Genomic DNA, 21,345 nt, shown 5'->3' on the forward strand with positions numbered 1-21,345 from the left:
GCTAGTGCTATTATGTGATGGTTTTAGTTGTGGCTGAAACAATTAATTGGATGATTGTGAGGAATCAATTATTGAAATAATTAATAGCTTGAGTATAGACGCTCTAAAACATGCCTTTGACTAAAATAGCAACCCCCTCAAAGCAACTATTGTACCAGAATTATAACAGGTATATAAATATTTTGCATTTAAGATGAGAAACCCTTTTTTTCTCCATTGATATGTTGATCCAGTTGTCCTCAAAGAGCACAGTTTAGCTTTATTTTACTTGGTTTAGATTCTATCTAAAATCTTTTTTTAAGGAACCTGCTTCAATCTGATTATTAAACGCTTAATTGAAAAAAAAAATATGGGTTATTTGATTAGCAAAGAAGTTGTTAGTTGCAGCCCTAGTTTTAATTAAAATATGCTCATTTCCCAGTCAAAGTCCAGACCTAAATCCGAATCTGTGCCAAGACATCAAATTTGGTTCCCACATCTACCTGGGCATAATTTTATGATTTCTTTTTTTTTTTTTTTTTTTATGTTTTTAAGGTGTGTGATACTTTGCTTTGGTTTGTCAATAAATACAATTTTTTTTTATTTCTTTTTTTTTTTTACTTTTTTGACATGAAAAAATAACACAGTTCAGAGAGACAAACAAATCTATGCAAGAGACAAATTAACTGTCAAGATCTGAATCAGCTTTGTCTAACAAATGATCGAATGTTGCATTTTCACTTTCAGGAATCACAAACTATGAGGAATACTCTCTGATCCAGGAGACGGTGGAGGAAAAGAAAGAGGACGGCATGGGTACACTGAAGAAGGACAGGACACTGCTGCGAGATGAGAGAAAGATGGAGAAGCTGAAAGCCAAATTGCACACAGATGATGACCGTAAGTTTGAAAAGGAATAATTAAATAGGCAAAATTAAGTTTTCCTCCCAAATAAGAATAATTTTAAACTAAATTAATTGATATGTCTGCTAACTCAGTAATAATTGAACAGCTTAAACCTATGGCTGTGCACTGGTCAAGGGTCCAGTCATCTAGCATCATTAGTTCTTATAATAAAAGCTGCAGAACTTCTTCTCTTGCCTGTTATAGATGTTTCATGTCTCTCTAAATGACTTCTGAACACAATTTCTGAACTGAAGAAGTGAATTTAGGAGCTGTACATGAAAAACTGTTTCAAGCTGAAAGCTTTCCCTATTAGGTTGTGTTTAAACCCTTTCTTAGTTTAAAGGTATGGTGGAGGATGTTTTTTTCCCCAGGTGGATCGTCAAATAAGTGGTCCTCCTAATAGTCAATCATTCTGGTGATACATTTTTATAAGGCCGTCCTATGTGTTTGTCCCCATTTTCACTTACCAATGGTGAGTCTGACATAGTGGAAAAATTGCAAATATTCTTTTGGAAAGTAAGCTTGTATGAGGGATGCAAACAGCAACTTTAAACTGAGCGTGCACGAGGAGAAAGGGGCTCCAGCACGCTCTCGCACATGTTTGATAGGCGCTCCCTCTCGGGAGCGTGCGCAGGGTTGTGCACATGCATTTTATTTATTTATTTAATTTTTTTTTCTAAAGTAGAGAGGACGGGTCTTTTCAAATATTCGCAAAAATCCTCCACTATAACTTTAAGGTACAAAGACAAAAAGATGCAAGACAGAATGATGTTAACTGTAGTGTATTGTTTCAGTGAACTGGTTGGACCACAGCAGAACGTTCAGGGAGCAGGGCGTGGACGAAAACGAGACCCTTCTGCTCAGACGCAAGTTCTTCTACTCGGACCAGAACGTGGACTCCAGAGACCCCGTCCAACTCAACCTTCTTTATGTTCAGGTGAAGCAGCTTCGCCGGGCACGAGTGTTTGTAGAGGAAGCCTCCCCCATTACAAACTGTTGTTCCCCAGGTTTTGGTTTCAGGTTGAGTTTGTTTTAGTTTGGATTTTCTTGGTTTGTCTTTCAACATTTTCACCCATTCACATTGACATAACTGCACCAACATATTTTTTTTATACACTATATTGCCAAAAGTATTTGCTCACCTGCCTTGACTCACATATGAGCTTAAGTGACATCCCGTTCCTAATCCATAGGGTTCAATATGACGTCGGTCCACCCTTTGCAGCTAGAACAGCTTCAACTCTTCTGGGAAGGCTGTCCACAAGGTTTAGGAGTGTGTTTATGGGAATTTTTGACCATTCTTCCAGAAGCGCATTTGTGAGGTCGCACACTGATGTTGGACGAGAAGGCCTGGCTCTCAGTCTCCGCTCTAATTCATCCCAAAGGTGTTCTATCGGGTTGAGGTCAGGACTCTGTGCAGGCCAGTCAAGTTCATCCACACCAGACTCTGTCATCCATGTCTTTATGGACCTTGCTTTGTGCACTGGTGCACAGTCATGTTGGAAGAGGAAGGGGCCAGCTCCAAACTGTTCCCACAAAGTTGGGAGCATGGAATTGTCCAAAATGTCTTGGTATGCTGAAGCATTCAGAGTTCCTTTCACTGGAACTAAGGGGCCAAGCCCAGCTCCTGAAAAACAACCCCACACCATAATCCCCCCTCCACCAAACTTTACACTTGGCACAATGCAGTCAGACAAGTACCGTTCTCCTGGCAACCGCCAAACCCAGACCCGTCCATCAGATTGCCAGATGGAGAAGCGCGATTCGTCACTCCAGAGAACGCGTCTCCACTGCTCTAGAGTCCAGTGGCGGCGTGCTTTACACCACCGCATCCGACGCTTTGCATTGCACTTGGTGATGTATGGCTTGGATGCAGCTGCTCGACCATGGAAACCCATTCCATGAAGCTCTCTGCGCACTGTTCTTGAGCTAATCTGAAGGCCACATGAAGTTTGGAGGTCTGTAGTGATTGACTCTGCAGAAAGTTGGCGACCTCTTCGCACTATGCGCGTCAGCATCCGCTGACCCCGCTCCGTCAGTTTACGTGGCCTACCACTTCGTGGCTGAGTTGCTGTCGTTCCCAAACACTTCCATTTTCTTATAATACAGCTGACAGTTGACTGTGGAATATTTAGGAGCGAGGAAATTTCACGACTGGATTTGTTGCACAGGTGGCATCCTATCACAGTTCCACGCTGGAATTCACTGAGCTCCTGAGAGCGACCCATTCTTTCACAAATGTTTGTAAAAACAGTCTGCATGCCTAGGTGCTTGAATTTATACACCTGTGGCCATGGAAGTGATTGGAACACCTGATTCCAATAATTTGGATGGGTGAGCAAATACTTTTGGCAATATAGTGTATCTATATATATATTTTCTTTGAATAGATATTAATAAATCATTTCTTTTGTGTCCTTTCTTTCTTTTCTATGTGAATTCAAGTTTCAATAAACTGGCTGGACCACAGCTGTTCACTGAAACGCTCTGCCTGTCACTTAACCCCCTGGGTTAAGTGACAGGCAGAGCGTTGCTGGAGATGATGAGTCTCACTCATTATCAAAAGGCTGTAAAGGAGGAAAATATCCCAGTATATGTTGGATATCATTTCCACTAATGACTGCTGCTCTTTTATGTTATTTAATAAAATAAACTGTGTTGAGCCCCTATTTTTCTTCTCTGACGAATGCCGCCGTTTTCACCAGTGATGTTTTTTTATTTTGTTTATAAAGTGTCATCTGTGAGAGCTCTGAGCAGCTGCAGTAGGAGGAAGTCCAGACCAGACTGTTGCTGTTTCACAAACTGCAGCGACTGCTTTGAACCAGTCTCCCTTTTGTCCCCCGGTGATGCTGTTAAATAAATGAGAGCGATGAGCTGTCCTCTGGACATCTTAGTAACTAAACCGTTGAAACAGGCCTTTCACACTGTTAGGCCTTTCTGCCCCATTTACAGGAAATGAACATCTGTTTAAGCTCAGGATGCGTCCCTGATTCTGTTAAGCATGTCGTTGTCGGACCCCTTTTTAAACAAACACGCATTGATGCGAATTGTTTGTCAAGTTTCAGCTCTCTTTCTAATTTGCTTTTAATTTCCAAGTTCCTTGAGCAATTTTTTTTTTCATAAAGTTACAATTTTTCTGAGAGAATAACTGTCCTTAAGAAACCTCATGCTTTCTGTCTATTGATGCCCGACTTTCTCACCTCAATCAGCATGTTATTGTTCAGGGTTTTGCAATGAAATGGTTTGTTTCATTAGAAGCAATTCCATTAGAAGTATTTCTGTAATGATCCGTGATCTATCCTCCACTGCTTCTCTTTTTGGCAAAGTGCCCCAGGGCTCCATCCTGGGTCCACTATGGTTCCCACTTTACATGCTGCCACTAGGATCTATTATAACCTGACAAAATTTCCCCTTCCACTATTATGCAGATGATTTCCAGATCCATTTCCCTGTGCCTCTAAATACTGGTGGAGCTCATTAAACATTAAAGCATTTCAGACATTAAGATGTGGTTAGGGGGAAATGTCTTCACTTCATACAGAATGTGGGTTAATTGGAGATTGGTCCACCTTTTTTAAGTCACATTGACCTCAAGAAAACTATTTACTCACTTCTAAGCTCCACTTTTTAAACTCGCTTTATGGTGGTGCCTCCCAAATATCAATTTTTTTCTGTTTCCTGCATTTTAACCAACATTCCCTGACAACAGAAAATCATCCCAGTCTTTTTTATGTTCTTCACTGGTTTCCAGTTTCTTTTAGGACTGATTTTAAAATATTGCTTTCTGTTTGTAAAGCCCTTAATGCTCTTTCCTCTCCATACCCTTCTGAGCCCAACTAGGGTTTACGGTCAACACAGCTGCTCTAGTTAGGCGTCCCTAGATGTAGACTTTGTGTTTGTTTTGGCCAGGCTTAAAACTGTCTTATTCAGACTGGCCTGTACTTATTAATTGGTTTTCTCATTTTGTTTCTATAATATTGCATTTATGCATTTTTTTGAGAGATTTTATTTTATATACTAAGCTCTGCATCCATTCGCGATACTATAATAATAAAAATAATAATTATGTTCTGAATTCTATATATTCTAAGTTTAGTGACATTCACACCAGCTTTAAAAAGGTTAGAAAGAAACCACAAATACTGCTGTTTCATTTTTGCAACTATTTTTCTCTTAATGTCTTTTTTTTTTATTAATTGGCCTATTAAATTATATCAAATACAGTTTCCAGCTAATGCTGTACTGCATTCTCAAATAGTTTTTACTATATTAAAAAACAAAACATGTTTTCCAATAGAATAAATTACTCAGCCTAATATTTCTGGTAAAATTAAAATGTAAGAATTATTTTAAATGAAGATAAAAATGTTTGTAGATTATTTACATCATTATGCAGTAAAAACTGTCTCCAGTTGTCTTTCTTCAACTAAGGAGCTGTTTTGTTGTTCTCTCAGGCACGAGACGACATCCTAAATGGTTCCCATCCTGTATCATTTGACAAAGCCTGTGAGTTTGGAGGCATCCAGGCCCAGATCCAGTTTGGACCTCACATAGAGCATAAACACAAGCCTGGATTCTTAGAGTAAGTATATATTTGTTTGATGATTAATTTAGTTTAAATCATAAACATTTTACGTAAATACTTTAGAATTGGAATCTGTTTAGATTAGACGTTATTTTATTTAGGAATGCGTATAAACTGTTAAAACCATTTCCCAATTTATGCCTGTAATATATTTAATTTCTTGAATCAAGTCTAAAGGAGTTCTTACCCAAAGAGTACATCAAGCAGCGAGGAGCTGAAAAGAAAGTATTTCAGGTGTGTGAAGTTTGTTTTTCTGTGTTTTTAATATTAACAATATAAAATTAAATAAGTTGCTTAAACCCAAAATTAAACCTGCAGGAACACAAAAATTGTGGAGAAATGACAGAGATTGAAGCAAAAGTGAAATATGTCAAGCTGGCGCGGTCTTTGAGGACGTACGGTGTCTCATTCTTCCTCGTCAAGGTAAGCTTGTCTCAGTGCATTACTTTTTGTGCAGAAATTTTTCGAAGGAGCTGAAATATTCTGAAAGGATGAAATGAAGGTTAAGAGCAGGTAAAAGAAGGCCAAAAAAAGTTATAAAACAAACCACCGGACTTGGTTTTCCAAGTTTGAAGATGATCCAGGAAGTTTTCTGAATTAAAAATGTCTTAAGTAGTGTTGAGTTCCAGGTTTATAGAGTGGCCCAAACAAAAGCTTTACAAAACATGCAAATTGAACCGGACAAACAGGTCCACCCATTAGTAATAGGGAGTCGTTAAGGTCGTTGTTGGCCTGCAAAACCCAATACTGGCTCATGCCTCTGAAAAGGGAGATGTGAGGGTTATTGTTGGCCTGGCCTGGGTTGGCTGACCAGGTGAGAGGTTTTGGTCTGCTGCATGGCAATGAGGATTGAGATGAAAGCGGGAAGGAATCAACTCTATCATGGCTTTGTAGGTTTATGAGAGCTGGAACCTGAGACCACCCCCCCTGTTTAAGGTTGTTTTTTCTCTCCTAACATTAATAGCTTCCTTCACACCCTTTTCCTACCACCTGTCTTCTTTGTCCAAAATGTGAACATTCTGGTCATCAAATGAACGTCCTATGTCCTTAAGGTGTAGCTGGACAGCTGAGTTTTGTCCGGAGGAGGTAGCTCTTCTGTGTTGGGCCATGCCTCTGTGGAGAGGTTGTTTGGTTTCTCCATTATAAAGATAAGAGCATTCCTTACTGCACTGAACTGCATACACCACTCTGCTTTTTTCCTTAGGATGCACTAACCTTTGTCTAAGGGTCTTGTTTGGTTTGCATTGTACATGTGATTTTGTGTTTGAGAAAATCCTCTGGAGTTTTTCCAGAGACTCCACTGTTCCATGCAGGAAGAAACCAAGGCTGTCTGTGAAGCAAAGGAAGCTTTAGACCCAGACAGCAGACTGGGTGACAGATAGAGGCTCTCGCTTAGAGTCCAACTGGCAGCAGATTCACAATAATAATAGAGCAGATTTTATCTGCCGTGACATTAGGGACAAGAAATGTAAAGAAATACTTGATCAACTAGCAGCTTCACTGTTTTTCCAAATGTAGCTCACAGCTCCAACCTTTCCCCTTTTCAATTCCTCCTAAAAATAGCTCTGGTATATTTAATGTCCTTTTACTTATCGGCCCTCCCTCTGATTACCTCCTGAACCGTTAAACATTTCCTCTCACCTTTGTTGCATTTGTGAATGTTAAGGTTGATCCTACGGAGGAAGTCCCTGGAATAATCCCAGGAAAAAAAAATCAGCTGGCAGCTCCTAACCTTTAACTCTCAGAAGCCCATAGAGAGCTTACTGTCCCTGCTGGACTCGTGCACACCTCACCTCTTTGCCCTCACATCACAGCCCATCACATTCTCTCAGTCTGCTCCTCCCAGCTTCACTTTCTCAAGAGGCGTTTGCTCTTTTCCACACAGTTGAAAACTTGAATAACTATGATGAAGAAATAACACCTTTAATAGTGAGGTGTGGTAATTAATTCATAATGAAATCTTTTTTTTTTCCTTTGATCCCACTTGAAAACAAAGATAGTCTGTAAAACTCTAGCATTTTTAACTGAATCTCCACATTTAGGTTAAAGGTCTATCTCAGTAGATTAGAACTTTTGATAATAGTGGATTTGTAGTTGAATTCACTTTAATACAATACTTCTATTCCACACACTGAAGACTTTGGACCAGTCTAGTTATTTTATCCTTAGTCCAGGTAAAATACTTCATACAGTCTCTAGTTGCAAAGTGGCTTTGGAGACTCCAACCCCAGGACTCCACATGAAGCCCACATTTTGGAAATCCTCCACAAGCTCTTCACCTGGCTTTGTTCCACAGTTCTCTTCATACTGCGCTGATCATAGTTTCTTTTTGCACTTTAAAAAACCTCACTTTTTCTCTCCACTCAACAATCCATGGATGTTTACATGCAGCACTCTGAACAACCAGCTTCTCTAGTATTGACTTTCTGTGGCGTAGCCATCATCTACTGGGAGAATGGATGTTTGCAATAATGTTATTTGTGCCATAATTTTAAAAATATGATTTATTTACCAGGTGTGATGGTAAAGTTGAACAGAAATGGATACAGAAATGTATCACTGTTTGCAATAAATCTTTAGCATTTCAAATTTCTGAATTACAACAGAGATAACTTTATTTCTAATTTGCAAAGACGCACCTTTGGATTATATGTAGGCTACTGTTTGAAACTTCAGTGGAGTCTATTGATGGGTTCAAATAGATTTCTGTCAAAGTATTTTTTTTTTGTTGTTGTTGCAGGAAAAGATGAAGAGTAAGAACAAGCTGGTACCTCGACTCCTGGGTATCACCAAGGAGTCGGTGATGAGAGTGGATGAGAGGACCAAAGATGTGGTTCAGGAGTGGCCGCTCACCACCGTAAAGAGGTGGGCTGCGTCGCCCAAAAGCTTTACACTGGTAAGATTGCCTAACACTGAGGTTTAGGAACCATCTGGGATTTAGTTTGTTTTCCAAGGCAGGATAAGAATGTAGAAAAGAAATGGAGAAGGGAAACGGTTTGAGATTCTGGCCCCTATATTCAAGTATCTGAAATAAGAATCTAAACCTTTTTTATATTGATTTTTAGATTTTACTGAAGGGGAAACTCGCACAAAAAGAGCATTTTGATGGTTATCCAGGTATTAGACCTTCAAAGTTCACCTTTCAGCTGTGTGGCTGGTTCTTCATATGGATCAGGTTTAGATGCTTAACATCTTAAATATTGTGGATTTTCTTTTTTATACTCTACAGAAGGCAAACAAAGATTAAAAGTGGACCGTGAGAAACTTCTGTTTACAGTAGGATAAGCTGCTCTATATTTCATAAGCGTTATTATTAGGGCTGAAACAATTAATCGTGATTAATCGGTTATTGAAATATTAATCAACCCATTTAGTAAATGATTAATCGTTAACTGTAATATAGAGACTCTAAAACATGCCTTTAGCTGACAGAGCAACCCATGTAGAGCAGTACTTATATCAAAATTGTAAAAACAAATTCATAAACATGTAGCCTTTAAGATAAAAGAAAAAAAAAACTCTGCCAATATACTCTACCCAGAACACCTGAAGTGGAAAAGTTTGAGTTTCACCTGGTTTAATTTTATAAAAGGGTTCTTTAAGGAACCTTTGGCTATCCCATTATTAATCAGTAAAATAAATGACAGATTAATCAATTTGCAAAATAATCGTTAGTTGCAGCCCTACTACTTAATATTCTAGATTCTGAAATGGAGATAATATAATTCTTTCTAGGTACTAAGTAAGTAAAACAGTCGTCCTATTGTAAAAAGATGAAGTATACCCTCTACACTGCAGAATCAGTGCACCTTGAAGCTAAAGAAAGTGTAAAATAATGGGTCTGTGCTCAATTTTCCAGATTGTTATAAAGTGAACAGGTGAAATATTTCCAAATTTCAGACTGGAAGTGTATAGAATCTAGAAATAAAGAATCTCCAGTAAACCCTGGTTGTATCTTTGCTGATCAGGTTTTCTCTTTTTAAGGTCATGTTGGTCATTTCACCTCCCCCCCCCCATTTATTTCCTCTCTTACAGTCGCTGAAACGACTCTTCTCCTTCCTGTCAATATGTCTTCTTTGTATCAGTGCCCATAAGTCCAGAAACAAAACCCAGCTTTAGTCTGTTATCTGTAGGATCTTTGTCACTGTTCGATTAACAAGGCCTATTATATGGAGGCTCATTTGTATATAAGTGTTTAACCATTTAAACTAACGATATTAGTGTTGCTGATTTAGAGGCTGTTTAGCTTTTCTGTCTTTATTTTTTTTGTGTGGAAACATGCTATATATAAATGGAAGCTTTTCCAGAGGAACTATTTTGTTTTTCTTTAAGTTTATTTCAGAAATTGTGCTTGTGTTAGTCTGACTCTCGCATGCTGCCTCGGCTTCATATCAGCCAACACAATGTGCCGTGTTCATCTTAGTCGCGCCGTCTCCATGGATTCACTTTAATCCTCAGAAAATCCTCAGCCTGTATACCATACAGCTCTGCTTTCAGCTGCTCCTTTTGCATTTTTACACAAATTGCATCTTTCTCTCTGCGTATGCATTTCTGCAGGACTTTGGGGAGTACCAGGAGAGCTACTACTCAGTTCAGACCACTGAAGGGGAACAGATCTCTCAGCTCATTGCCGGCTATATTGATATCATCCTCAAAAAGGTAAGACACTTATCACTGGAGATGCCTAATCCTGATGATTTAGTTTTCTCCTGAGGGCTGCATGTTTTCAGCCTTGTGGACGATTGATAGAAGCCGCTTTGTCAAGCCCCTGTAGTTAAATGAAAAGTAGCAGAGGTAGGCTGGCATCATGCAGTGTTGCTATAAAGTAGGAGCTCAGTGTAAATTTTTAAAGGGTAAAAAGTGTTTTTGTTTTTTTTTTTTATCCTAGTATGTACATCTAGATAACTGAATGTGTATTAGAGACGTTTGGGAGGCATCTTTAAGATCTTGTTTCATCTCCTGATTTATTGTTCTATCAAATAAACCGAACTCAGCTAAGCTTCAATCTGATTTCTTTTTCCTCTCTCCTGCAGAAGCAAAGCAAAGATCGTTTTGGATTAGAGGGTGATGAGGAGTCAACCATGCTAGAGGAATCGGTTTCCCCTAAAAAGTATGTAAATCAGACCTGCAAAAGTTTTGTTTTTTTCCAGCAATGAAGCATGAAGAACTCTAGCAGCTTAGTTTGTCCTATGAGAATTTAGACAAATGATGATCTTCCATTTGCATTATTTCATTAAACCGTTATATCTCAGTCTTAAAAGGGACATTATGATTATATTAAGGAAATAAACAGCATTTAGAGCTATTTACACATCATTTAACAGCCTGCTAAAACAGCTTCATCATTTGTCTATTTTTTCGGACTAAACTTTGACTTAGGAACACATCCTTCTGTTAGATTAATTACACTTAGTTCTGTTTTAAGGTTAAACTGTTTTTCTGCTTGTTTTTGCCTGATCATTTTAAATAAATAATTTTCAATCTGTGCTGATACTAAAGGCAAGTATCTGTAATACTACAGCAGCATTGCACACCCAGCTTTGCAAGTCTGTTCTCCTACAAGACAAACAGGCCTGTGTTTGCTGAAGGTGGAAGGATTTTGCCTTGTCGGGCTGTATTGCTTTGAGGTCTTATGTTGGTCTTTTATTGCTAATATGCAAAATCCATTCTCGCTCAGTGTAATTGTAAAGGTGTAGTTAAAAAATAATCTAGTGCAGTAATCACTTTCATATTTCCATCTCTTTTGACGGCTTGCGTCTTCCAGAAAACGTATCAGGGAAAATGTTTCACATCACATGAACTTATCCATCAGCTTTGCAATCAGCTTTACTGGCAAGGATTTTCTGCAAAAACAAGAAATTCAGCTTTGGTTTTAACACATAGTGGAAAATAAATTAATTCATAGTTCGATACTTAAAAATGAGTTTTTGGTTATGGTGTAAATTTTTAAGGAATCCAACAAGTATACTTTTGTTTTTCACTTAAATACTTTGCTAACATCAACCTAAAGTATCATATATGCTGAATGGGCATAGATTAAGCGCTGATGGTGAGTCTGTTTTCCTCTTTTAGATCTACGATACTTCAGCAGCAGTTTAACCGTGTGGGCCAAGTGAACCAAAGCTCTGTTGCTCTGCCGGGGGTCATCCGCTCTGGCTCTATTGGCACAGAGTCGCTCAGCATGGGCACCATGCCGTCCCCTCAGCAGCAGATCACCATGGGTCAAATGCACCGTGGCCACATGCCGCCGCTGGTATGAAACTAGTGAATGATTGTTGCACTATGTCTAAGCAGATTTTCCTGGCCATTATTATTCATCTCTTATTTATTCTTTGCAGAGTTCAGCGCAGCAGGCTTTGATGGGAACCATCAACACCAGCATGCAGGCTGTTCAAAAGGCCCAGATAGATCTGGGAGAGGTTGACGACCTTCCACCTATTGGGCAGGACATGGTAGAGTGACTGTCTTACACGTATACTTACTCTAAGTGCTGGATTTCAGCAAGCATGAAGTGTTAAAACCTGATAAATGTTATTATGTGCAAATAATGTCTGTTTTCTAATCAACATTTAGGCATCAAAGGTGTGGATCCAGAACAAGATGGATGAATCCAAACATGAGATCCACTCGCAGGTTGATGCCATCACTGCAGGAACGGCGTCTGTTGTGAACCTCACAGCTGGTCAGTGATCCCTGAGTCAACATAATATAACCTTTTCAGCAGTTTTTCACTATATTCGAGTCAAAAAGTGCCTTGAAAAAACTTGAAATGTGATGAGGCTCAACCCACATTTTTACAAGAGCATTTGATGCATGGTGTGCTGAGCAGTTAAAATGATTTGGCCAGTTTCTTTGTGTAAAGCAGAACTTTTCCGTCAGCCTGCTGTTCATTAGAAGCCGTGTAAAATCTAATAGTTCCCTCATATACTTCTGTGGTTTGGAGAATGTGCTCTTTACAGCTTGCAAAACACCCCCTCTTTGCAATGTCTTCACTTTTTCTCCCCATATCTTTTGTCGATTACAAAGCGATTTAAACTTTCCAGAAGCAAATGATTTTGCACTCCAAACTACTTTAGATTTTCCTAATGTCTTTCCTTATTTCCTCCCAGGTGATCCCACTGACACGGACTACACAGCAGTGGGCTGCGCCATCACCACCATTTCCTCCAACCTGACCGAAATGTCAAAGGGTGTGAAGCTGCTGGCGGCGCTGATGGAGGACGACATGGGAGGAGGTAACGACCTGATGAAGGCTGCCAGGACGCTAGCAGGAGCCGTGTCCGACCTCCTTAAGGCTGTGGAGCCGACTTCTGGAGAGGTGGGAGAAGACTCCTTTCCGCTTTTCAGGCTTAGATTCAGCCCATCCTATCTCATACTTAAACTGTTGTTTATCTACTTTTATTAAAACACATTGTTAAAGTAAAACCGATAGATTACATGTAGAAAAGATTTGAATTTAAGCAGGAAAACAAATTCATCTGCTTATTTCAATCAGCTTGTTAAGAGAGGCTAATTAAATTTGTGGCTGAGCACCTGCATCCCAAGACAACTTGTCTTCCTAATAAATCTGTCTCTCCTGGTCCAAAACCAAACCCAATTATATATACATCCTCCTTTGTTTGCCTCCAGCCAACTGAAACCTCCTCGCAATCAAAATAAAGATGCTTAACTCTGTATAATTGTTTATTGTAAAGGTGGTTTATGGATAATGGAGGAAGACTGTGCTTGATTGCAAATATAGTCAGTTAAAATAGTTTCTTAAATATGAGTATTCAATCAAAGCATAGTGGAACAGATTTAAATGCAGCTCCTGATTGATTTGTTTACGCTTTAGCCCAGACAGACAGTGCTGACGGCTGCAGGCAGCATTGGCCAGGCCAGCGGAGACCTACTGAGACAGATCGGAGAGAACGAGACGGACGAGAGGTTCCAGGTAACGGATCGGCTCACAATTTAACATTGTGTATAAAATGTATTATAACTAATTGTTTTGTTATTTATCAAGGTCACTCAGTTGTAATGGGACATGAAAAATCAGTAAAAAATATTGTGCCAATATAGGTTTTAATTTTTTTTTTTTTTTTTGTGATATATTTGTACAAATTTTCATGTAGCACAGATATATTCGGATGTAAACATAAACCTTTGGCTATATATATATATATATATATATATATATATATATATATATATATATATATATATATATATATATATATATATATAATGACATCTCTTCTGTTCACCTGTGTTTATAGGATGTTCTGATGAATTTGGCCAAAGCAGTCGCCAATGCTGCAGCCATGTTGGTGCTGAAGGCCAAGAACGTGGCTCAGGTTGCAGAGGACACCGTCCTGCAGAATCGGGTCATTGCTGCAGCTACCCAGTGCGCCCTTTCCACCTCCCAACTTGTGGCATGTGCAAAGGTACATGGACATGTGCAAATTATAAATATGTACATTTTAAAAATGGATAACTCTTTTCATTATGCATATTGATTTCACTCTGGATTCCTGTGAAGATTTTAGGGGATCAACTTGATCAATTTTGTATAAAGGTTGAATTCCCAGGCATGTGTGTGTGAATAAAACAATTCATGACGCACAGGCTATAACTCAAGGCTTTAAAATTGGTCTAAGAAGAAAAAGGAATGGGCCTTTTCTACATTAGAAGTTACCTATGGTTTTGAAAGGAGGATGGGAAACACCGAACCAAACAATGCAGACTGACTGACATCAATCTGTGCTTCTTTAACACCTCCAGACAGCCACAGGCTGATCACCTTCAATGCACCCTAAAGGGCTGGTTATACTCCTGCAGCAGTGTGTCGCAGTGAGCTTAACGCAGACATTTTTTTATTTATGCCCAGTATTGAAGCATGGTATGCGCTATACGCTGTGGGTCTAGATGGGGAAGGGCGGTGAGGAAGTTGGGGCGAGTTTGTCCAACAAAGGAGGGAAAAGACTGCAAAAAATAGCTGGGATTCAGGTGAAAAAAGGGTCCCAGCATTCTTGAACACCTCGCTTTTTTAGCTGGTCCAACTTCAAGAGTTGTTTTTCGCAATTTCGGTCATAGAAACAAAACAAATCGACCTCCTGTCTGCGGTCACCTACAATTTCGAACAGTGTCTGCGGATGGGGCGGGCAGTCGGATGTCTTTTTATTCACTGCGACACGTACGCAGACGACTTAGTTTCGAAGTATAAATCAGCCTTAAGGTGATGTGATAACTGACCAACTATAAAGTGCAATTACTGTGTAATAAATGCACATATATTCTGCAAGTCAAAATTTTTATTACAATCGTTTTTAAATTAAATGAAAGGTTTTCTATCTGAAATCAAGAGGAATTGGCACAATACACGTATAATAACTCTAAAGCTAAGGAATCATATTAAATGAGTTTCACCTCTTGGATGAATTATTGTTTCAAATTAACTGAGAAGTACCTGCCTGCCAACATTACATCATATTTATAAGCAAACTCATTTAAGTTGGTAAATGAACATTTTGAGTAATAAAAATCTCTCCTAATTAACTGTTGGTGAATATAAGATGGTGCTCCATTGTGCTCTTAAACACTGTGTTAGCACTAATCATTTTGCTCATCACTAATGGTAAAACCCTTATCCACATGATTACCTTAAATGTTCTGCGGTCTCTCAGTCTGAACAGTTTCATTTATCAGCAGCAGTGTACTGAGATCATCTGCTGAATGCCCTCAAATCCTAGTTTCTTTCTGGACTGTTGTTTTGTTTTGGTCTAAGCTGAATAAAGAAGTTCTTCAGGATCAGAATTGGTCGACTGTTTAAACAACGTTAAAAAGAGGAGTTAAGATGTTTTGAATGGAGAAAAGTTTCCCACTAAGTGATAATTATTTGTCCACTGCTGGTGACAGATGTTGAATATTACCTTATTAACTGTTTCAGGTGGTGAGTCCGACCATCAGCTCCCCAGTTTGCCAGGAGCAGTTGATCGAAGCGGGAAAGCTGGTGGACCGCTCTGTGGAGAGCTGTGTGCAGGCCTGCCTCTCAGCCACAGAGGATGGAGAACTCCTCAAACAGGTTAGCTTCTGAACGTGGAAAAAAACAACCTAAACAAATCTGAACCTGGCCTTGTTTTAAGGGATTATTCTGAGCACTGACCAAACAGACGGTGAAATAAGCTAAATTGCTTAAAAATCTGACACTTTTTGTATTATAGGTGAGCGCAGCAGCAGGGGTTGTGAGTCAGGCCCTGGCAGACCTTCTGCAGCATGTCCGTCAGTACACCGCCAGGGGAGAGCCAATCGGGCGCTACGACCAGGCTACAGACACCATCATGACCGTCACTGAGAGCATATTCAGTTCCATGGGAGATGCAGGTTGGTCCAAAACAGACATTCCCAGTAACAACATCTCACAGAGCATGAAAATAAAGATTTATTGACTGAACATGTATAATTAATATGGAACATAGAACTATAGATTTCCTCTTAGTCTTTTTTTTTTTATTACATAAGTCCATAAAATGAAGCTGAAATGTTTAGGATGTTTGTTGGAAAACTAGCCACACCTTAGTTCATACCTTCTATAAAAAAAACACTTTGATCAGTCTCTCAAAAAAGGTGTTTCATTTTTTTCTCCACCATCTGTTTGCAGTGTTGTTCTGTTGTTTGCAGCTCTTGCTGAGCTTTAGTTGTCAGGCGGATGGCCTCACAATTGGCTCCATATTTCTTTGATATGCAGAGAAGATAAAGATTTTTTCATTGACTGTTGATCACACGGTTTCTAGACCACTCCTGCCCAAATTGACCTATGAAGGCCTCTGTCCTGCAGGTTTTAGAGGTTTCCCTGCTTTAGCACAGCTGATTTCCATTGATAGCTGGCTGTTAACAAACTGCAATCATCAGAGTCGGGGTTACAGGAAAGATCTGTGTTTACACCTTTAAGCTTTCTCACCCTGATTCTTTCCTGAGAAGAGATCAATTGGGACAAACTAAATAACTTCATAATGTATATGTATTATATAATCATGAGACATGACAAAAGATTTTGACAGAAACTGCAATCTTACTCAGACCAGAGAAGTTATTTTTAGGCAACGCTTATCAACAGGGCTCACATCCCTTTGAAGTGGCCCAGAATCACAGTTAAAGAAGCATTTTATTCAACCCCAGTTTGCCACATCATTACATCATACATGTTTGTAAATGAGGAGACATCCATCGCTCCAGCCACATCAAAATATTACACTATGTTCTTAGGTCAAGGACAATTTCCCAAATTTTTGCAACATGCATAAGATGACTTTTTATCCTGTAAGAGGAACTATCCTAAGTAAATAAAATAATAGGGAAAACATTTGTTTAGACATGCAGCAGGCAGGTATTATTAGGGTTTAATATATCATCAATGAAAATAACCCTCACAGCAGTCTAAACAGCTTCAAACAAATTATGCTAAAAAAAAAACATATCTATTATGTTCAAAAAAGATCACTGCAATAATCAATAAAAATTTGTAGGGTGATTGCCCTGCTAAAGGACTTGTTTTTTGTTTAATTTGTTACAAACTTGTTTTATTTCTTTATAACCAGACTCTTGGTGTTTTTTATTGAATTTTGATGATCACTTATATAAGTTGCAGTAAATTCGATCATATTCTTGCTATGAAAGAATACTGCAACTTCAAACACAAAACCTTTATTTTACTTGTCCCTTGTATCTTATGAATAAATTACATTTGATCCATAATGCAGAAAGATCTTCATTCATCTGCTTTAGCTGTAAGTTTTTTTGAATCTGTTTGTAAATGTTCTCCAGATAAATCAAGTTTCCCCACACAGGATTATCAGAACTCTCTGTAGTTTTTGAGTGATGCCTTGTTGTGGCTTTACTCCCATCCCAGTCCGTCTTCTCCTCAGCTTTATTGACACAGTGATGTGTTTGAAGTGACTGCTGTCAGCTGAAAGCACAGAGAAAAGCTGACAGTCATGTTAACAAGTCTGTTAGCAAAGAAAGACCAGAGGGAGGGAAGGAGAAGGACGAGGAATGTTGGCTTAGAGGTCAGCTTAGGCAAAAGGATCGACCCGATAAGAAGAGATTGAGATTGGTAGATTGAAACTGCCTCTTATGTCCCACCTTAAGGTAAAACAGGAAAGAATTAATAAAGAATTAATTAGGAATTAATCTCCATTTTAAACTGGTGCATATTGCCAAAATGATTAAAACGTGCTGCGATGATTGTGATATCCCTGTGCCTGATAGGTTGGTACAATCACCTGATCTAAACACCCAATCATTTAGAGCAGAGGGTTCCAAACCTTTCACCGTTTGATCCACGATATCCTAAAAGAAACAAACCCATACAAACATTTGATCAAAATGAATTAACCATGGGTGTAATACAGTGTTGTTTTTGACAGTCATCTTAGATTTAGTCTTGGTCTTCAGGATGAAAACTATTACTAGTCTTAGTCACATTTTAGTCATTACGATATGTGATAGTTTTAGTCAACTAAAACTTAAAAAGGTTTTAGTCTAGTTTTAGTCAGTTTAATGTTGCAAAAAAAAGTTAACCTTCACAATTTGGAATTACAGATTATTTGCCAGACTGACGGCTCTAGCCTAGATACTACAATAGCTGGGTATAGAATGCTGGCATGCAATTCATCATTGCTGTTGGTCAGAAAACTTTGATTTAAAGAATTCAAGTAAAAAAATTTTATGAATTAAAGCCATACTTTATACAAATAGGTCTCACAAAAGTTGTGAATATAGCAGATCTAGTTCAACACATCATATTGGTTAATATAGAAGACAGACAAGCTGACAAAATGCATGATAAAGGAATAGATTTAGACATAAAAGGTTTCCATCCCAAAGCAAACACTTACTGATCCACTATGAATTATGCATTACAGATAGATCAATAAAATCTTTATTACTCCAAAAAAGCAAATAACAATAACATTCTTCTTTCTACTTTGCCAAGTTTGGCTTTATTTCTGAGAATATGCCCCATGGTTACCACTCAGGGGTCAAAGTAGATTTAAATTCACAGGGCTTTGATATAAAAAAAAAAGAATAAATACAGAGAGAACCTACATAATTGCCTTGTAATGTAATGGCAATCCAGACCTAAATTGAATGAATATGTTGAATAAAATGTTGAAATATTTAAAGGAAACAGAAAATGCTTTAATCACACTATAAGGAGAAAAATATTTTAAGATCTATGTACCGTTTCACTTGGCTCTTTATCCAAAAATAAACAGTATGCAATGAAATATTTTCTTTTGATTTAATTTAGGGTTTCCTTAAATAAAATATTGATAAATTAGAGCAAAGGATTTTTTTTTCGCTTGGCAGAGGATGATCAGCCACAAGGTTTATTAAGTAGCGAGAGCAGGAAGAGCCATACTGCTGAGAGCGAACCATCAGTATGGAACATAAAGCGTAGACTCTGAGCTACGCGTGTGCAAAGAAGCATTCCTGCAAAAGCACAAATGGAAGATCAGTTTATCAGAGTTCAGTGCAGAGTACAGGACAATTCCGGGTTATTTTCTCAGACCCTGCTTGTCTTGCCATGATCCATCTGCGGTCATGCAGAATGTTCACCGCCTCACACAAGGTGGTGCTGTGTGACGAAACAATATGCAGCAGCATGGCTGATAATGCTTAACTTGTCTTACAGATTATACCACAATGATGCATTTTAAATGTCTGACCAACGACCCGCTAGCTTTTTTTTGGTCTCGTTGACGAAAACTCAAACATATGACTAGTCACGTTTTAGTCATCAAAGATCCATGTTTAGCTCACCAGTTTTCGTTATGGTCATGAAAACAAAGTAGCGTCAATGAAAGAAGTGTTGTTTTTGAAAACAACACTGTTGTAATACTGTTATAAACAGCATCTGGTCTTATGCTTATTGAAATAATATGATTATCTCTTTAAGCACTTTGACATGAACCTGGTTGATCATGGACCCCAGTTGGGATCACAATGCCAACTTTGGGAATCAATGCTATAGAGAATCAGTTTGGATTGTCAGGATTAGGAGAGACCATCAATAGATGAAAGCTGAATGCTGCTATTACTGCGCTCTGGGCCTCCTTTAAACCTCAGCAGAGCATCAGGCAGTGAGCCCATGAATTGAGGGCATATATAGTACAATACATACTATACTGTAATTCATTGTTTATTGTGTAATTTCCTTGTATTTTGAGAAACTATGCTTTTTTTATTATCTGTGTGAGCTATCATTATTAAAATTCTGATAAGTTAGGTATATGTCTATCAGTTTCACTCATTCAAATGTGAAGGATTTGCTCTCTGTTAGATTGAAATGAATATCAATAATTGCCTTTTTTTCCAAAAACAAATACCTGCATATTTAATTATATAGTCCTGTTAGATGTGGCTGATAGAGGAGACAATATGACCACTGACTGAAGCAGCAAGGTGTTTTTATAAACTCTGTTTGACAGTCGGTCAGCTTATATTGTAACCTGTGCTGGTGGTTGGTTGCAGTCAGCTATTTGTAATGTCACAGCTTTTTAAATTGTGAGAAGACATTAAAAGGTGAGGATAGAAAAAAAAGAGCCATATGAAATTGAGTCCTTTGAAATGGAAAGAATTTGAGTCTAGAAAACTTGATTTAGCTTCAGAAAAGCTGAATTTACCCCATCATTAAACGCATGGATTGTAGATTTTCTGTGGTTATCGTGAGTCTTCTCTGTGTCGCCGTGCAGGAGAGATGGTACGGCAGGCTCGAGTTTTGGCTCAGGCCACCTCTGACCTGGTGAACGCCATGAGGTCCGACGCCGAGGTCGAGGTAGACGTGGATAACTCCAAAAAGCTGCTGGCAGCTGCCAAGCTGCTGGCAGACGCTACTGCAAGGATGGTGGAGGCAGCGAAGGTGAGCAGATTGAGAGACGGACCAATCTCACAATGATGTCTCATTTATAGTAGTAAGTGGAGATCTGAGGCTGTAGCTACAAACTATGTGTAACTTTAAAAAGAAGAAATAATGGCAAAGAAAAATGTTTAATATTCTATAAGCTAAGAGATTATTAGTATTGAGACATCTCAACACTTCTTTAGAAATGTTTTCCTAGGTTTTCTTTAGGTTTTTAAGCAATATTTTTAGAGTTTTAGATTTAGTTAAAGCGAGCTTAGCCTGTAATAGGATGATGACATCTGTAGCCTTTTTTATAACCAGGAAAGGAACTGAGCTCTGCTTCTCTGGTGACCTTTCTTTATGACAGCAGAGAGGAAGACTCAGAGCAAAGAGCCACAACAATAATGTGTGCTGTTGAAAAACAGGACTTAGAATGACATATAGGAGGTGAATTCTGCCTTGTCCTATTGGTGTCTTCTCCCTTTCTTGTTAAAAGATGACATTTATAGCAACAAGGTTCAAAAACCAAACGCTGCACAAGCTGTTATTAAAGGGTCCTCATTCAGTCTTTAAAAAAAAACATGTAGAAATTGCTATATTTTTTTCAGGGCTTGATGAATACATGCAAAAAATCTGGAAATCTTTTATTTACTTTACTAAAAGATAGACGCCTTGTGACATTGATAAATGCAGCACTTACCTCATTGATATACATTAATATAACATTCTTTGATTTCAACTCATCGACTGGATGTGCACTTATGTAAAAACCAACTGTTTTCCTACTAGTTGGTCTCTAGACGACGGTTTTCATATTGACTGGACCTGTGCTTATTAAACTGTATCTGAAATGAGAGCATCACTAAAGTGTTTTATTTTTATTTTAAAGATTCAATATATAAAAGTTTACAAACGATACTCTAAAGAAAAGAAAACTGCTCTGGATCTTATAAACTACATTCATAATTGACAAATCCAGAACTCATAAAAG

At 38.4% G+C, this 21,345-nt stretch overlaps 1 protein-coding gene across 1 annotated transcript in view; it reads left to right on the forward strand.

Moving 5' to 3' along the window:
• Positions 1-21,345, forward strand: part of LOC107082772 (talin-2-like) — a 97,222-nt gene that overhangs the window by 49,842 nt on the left and 26,035 nt on the right. Inside the window, exons 6-22 of the mRNA XM_015371609.1 lie at positions 727-879; positions 1,680-1,822; positions 5,340-5,467; positions 5,641-5,704; positions 5,789-5,893; positions 8,211-8,366; positions 10,028-10,129; positions 10,504-10,580; positions 11,543-11,723; positions 11,809-11,922; positions 12,044-12,152; positions 12,580-12,788; positions 13,305-13,403; positions 13,729-13,896; positions 15,399-15,533; positions 15,673-15,832; positions 20,206-20,372. Coding sequence (XP_015227095.1) covers positions 727-879; positions 1,680-1,822; positions 5,340-5,467; positions 5,641-5,704; positions 5,789-5,893; positions 8,211-8,366; positions 10,028-10,129; positions 10,504-10,580; positions 11,543-11,723; positions 11,809-11,922; positions 12,044-12,152; positions 12,580-12,788; positions 13,305-13,403; positions 13,729-13,896; positions 15,399-15,533; positions 15,673-15,832; positions 20,206-20,372 — 2,270 coding nt within the window. The remainder of the gene's footprint in view (positions 1-726; positions 880-1,679; positions 1,823-5,339; positions 5,468-5,640; positions 5,705-5,788; positions 5,894-8,210; positions 8,367-10,027; positions 10,130-10,503; positions 10,581-11,542; positions 11,724-11,808; positions 11,923-12,043; positions 12,153-12,579; positions 12,789-13,304; positions 13,404-13,728; positions 13,897-15,398; positions 15,534-15,672; positions 15,833-20,205; positions 20,373-21,345) is intronic.

Source organism: Cyprinodon variegatus, unplaced genomic scaffold (assembly GCF_000732505.1).
Source record: "Cyprinodon variegatus isolate N-32 unplaced genomic scaffold, C_variegatus-1.0 Scaffold61, whole genome shotgun sequence".
NCBI lineage: Eukaryota > Metazoa > Chordata > Actinopteri > Cyprinodontiformes > Cyprinodontidae > Cyprinodon > Cyprinodon variegatus.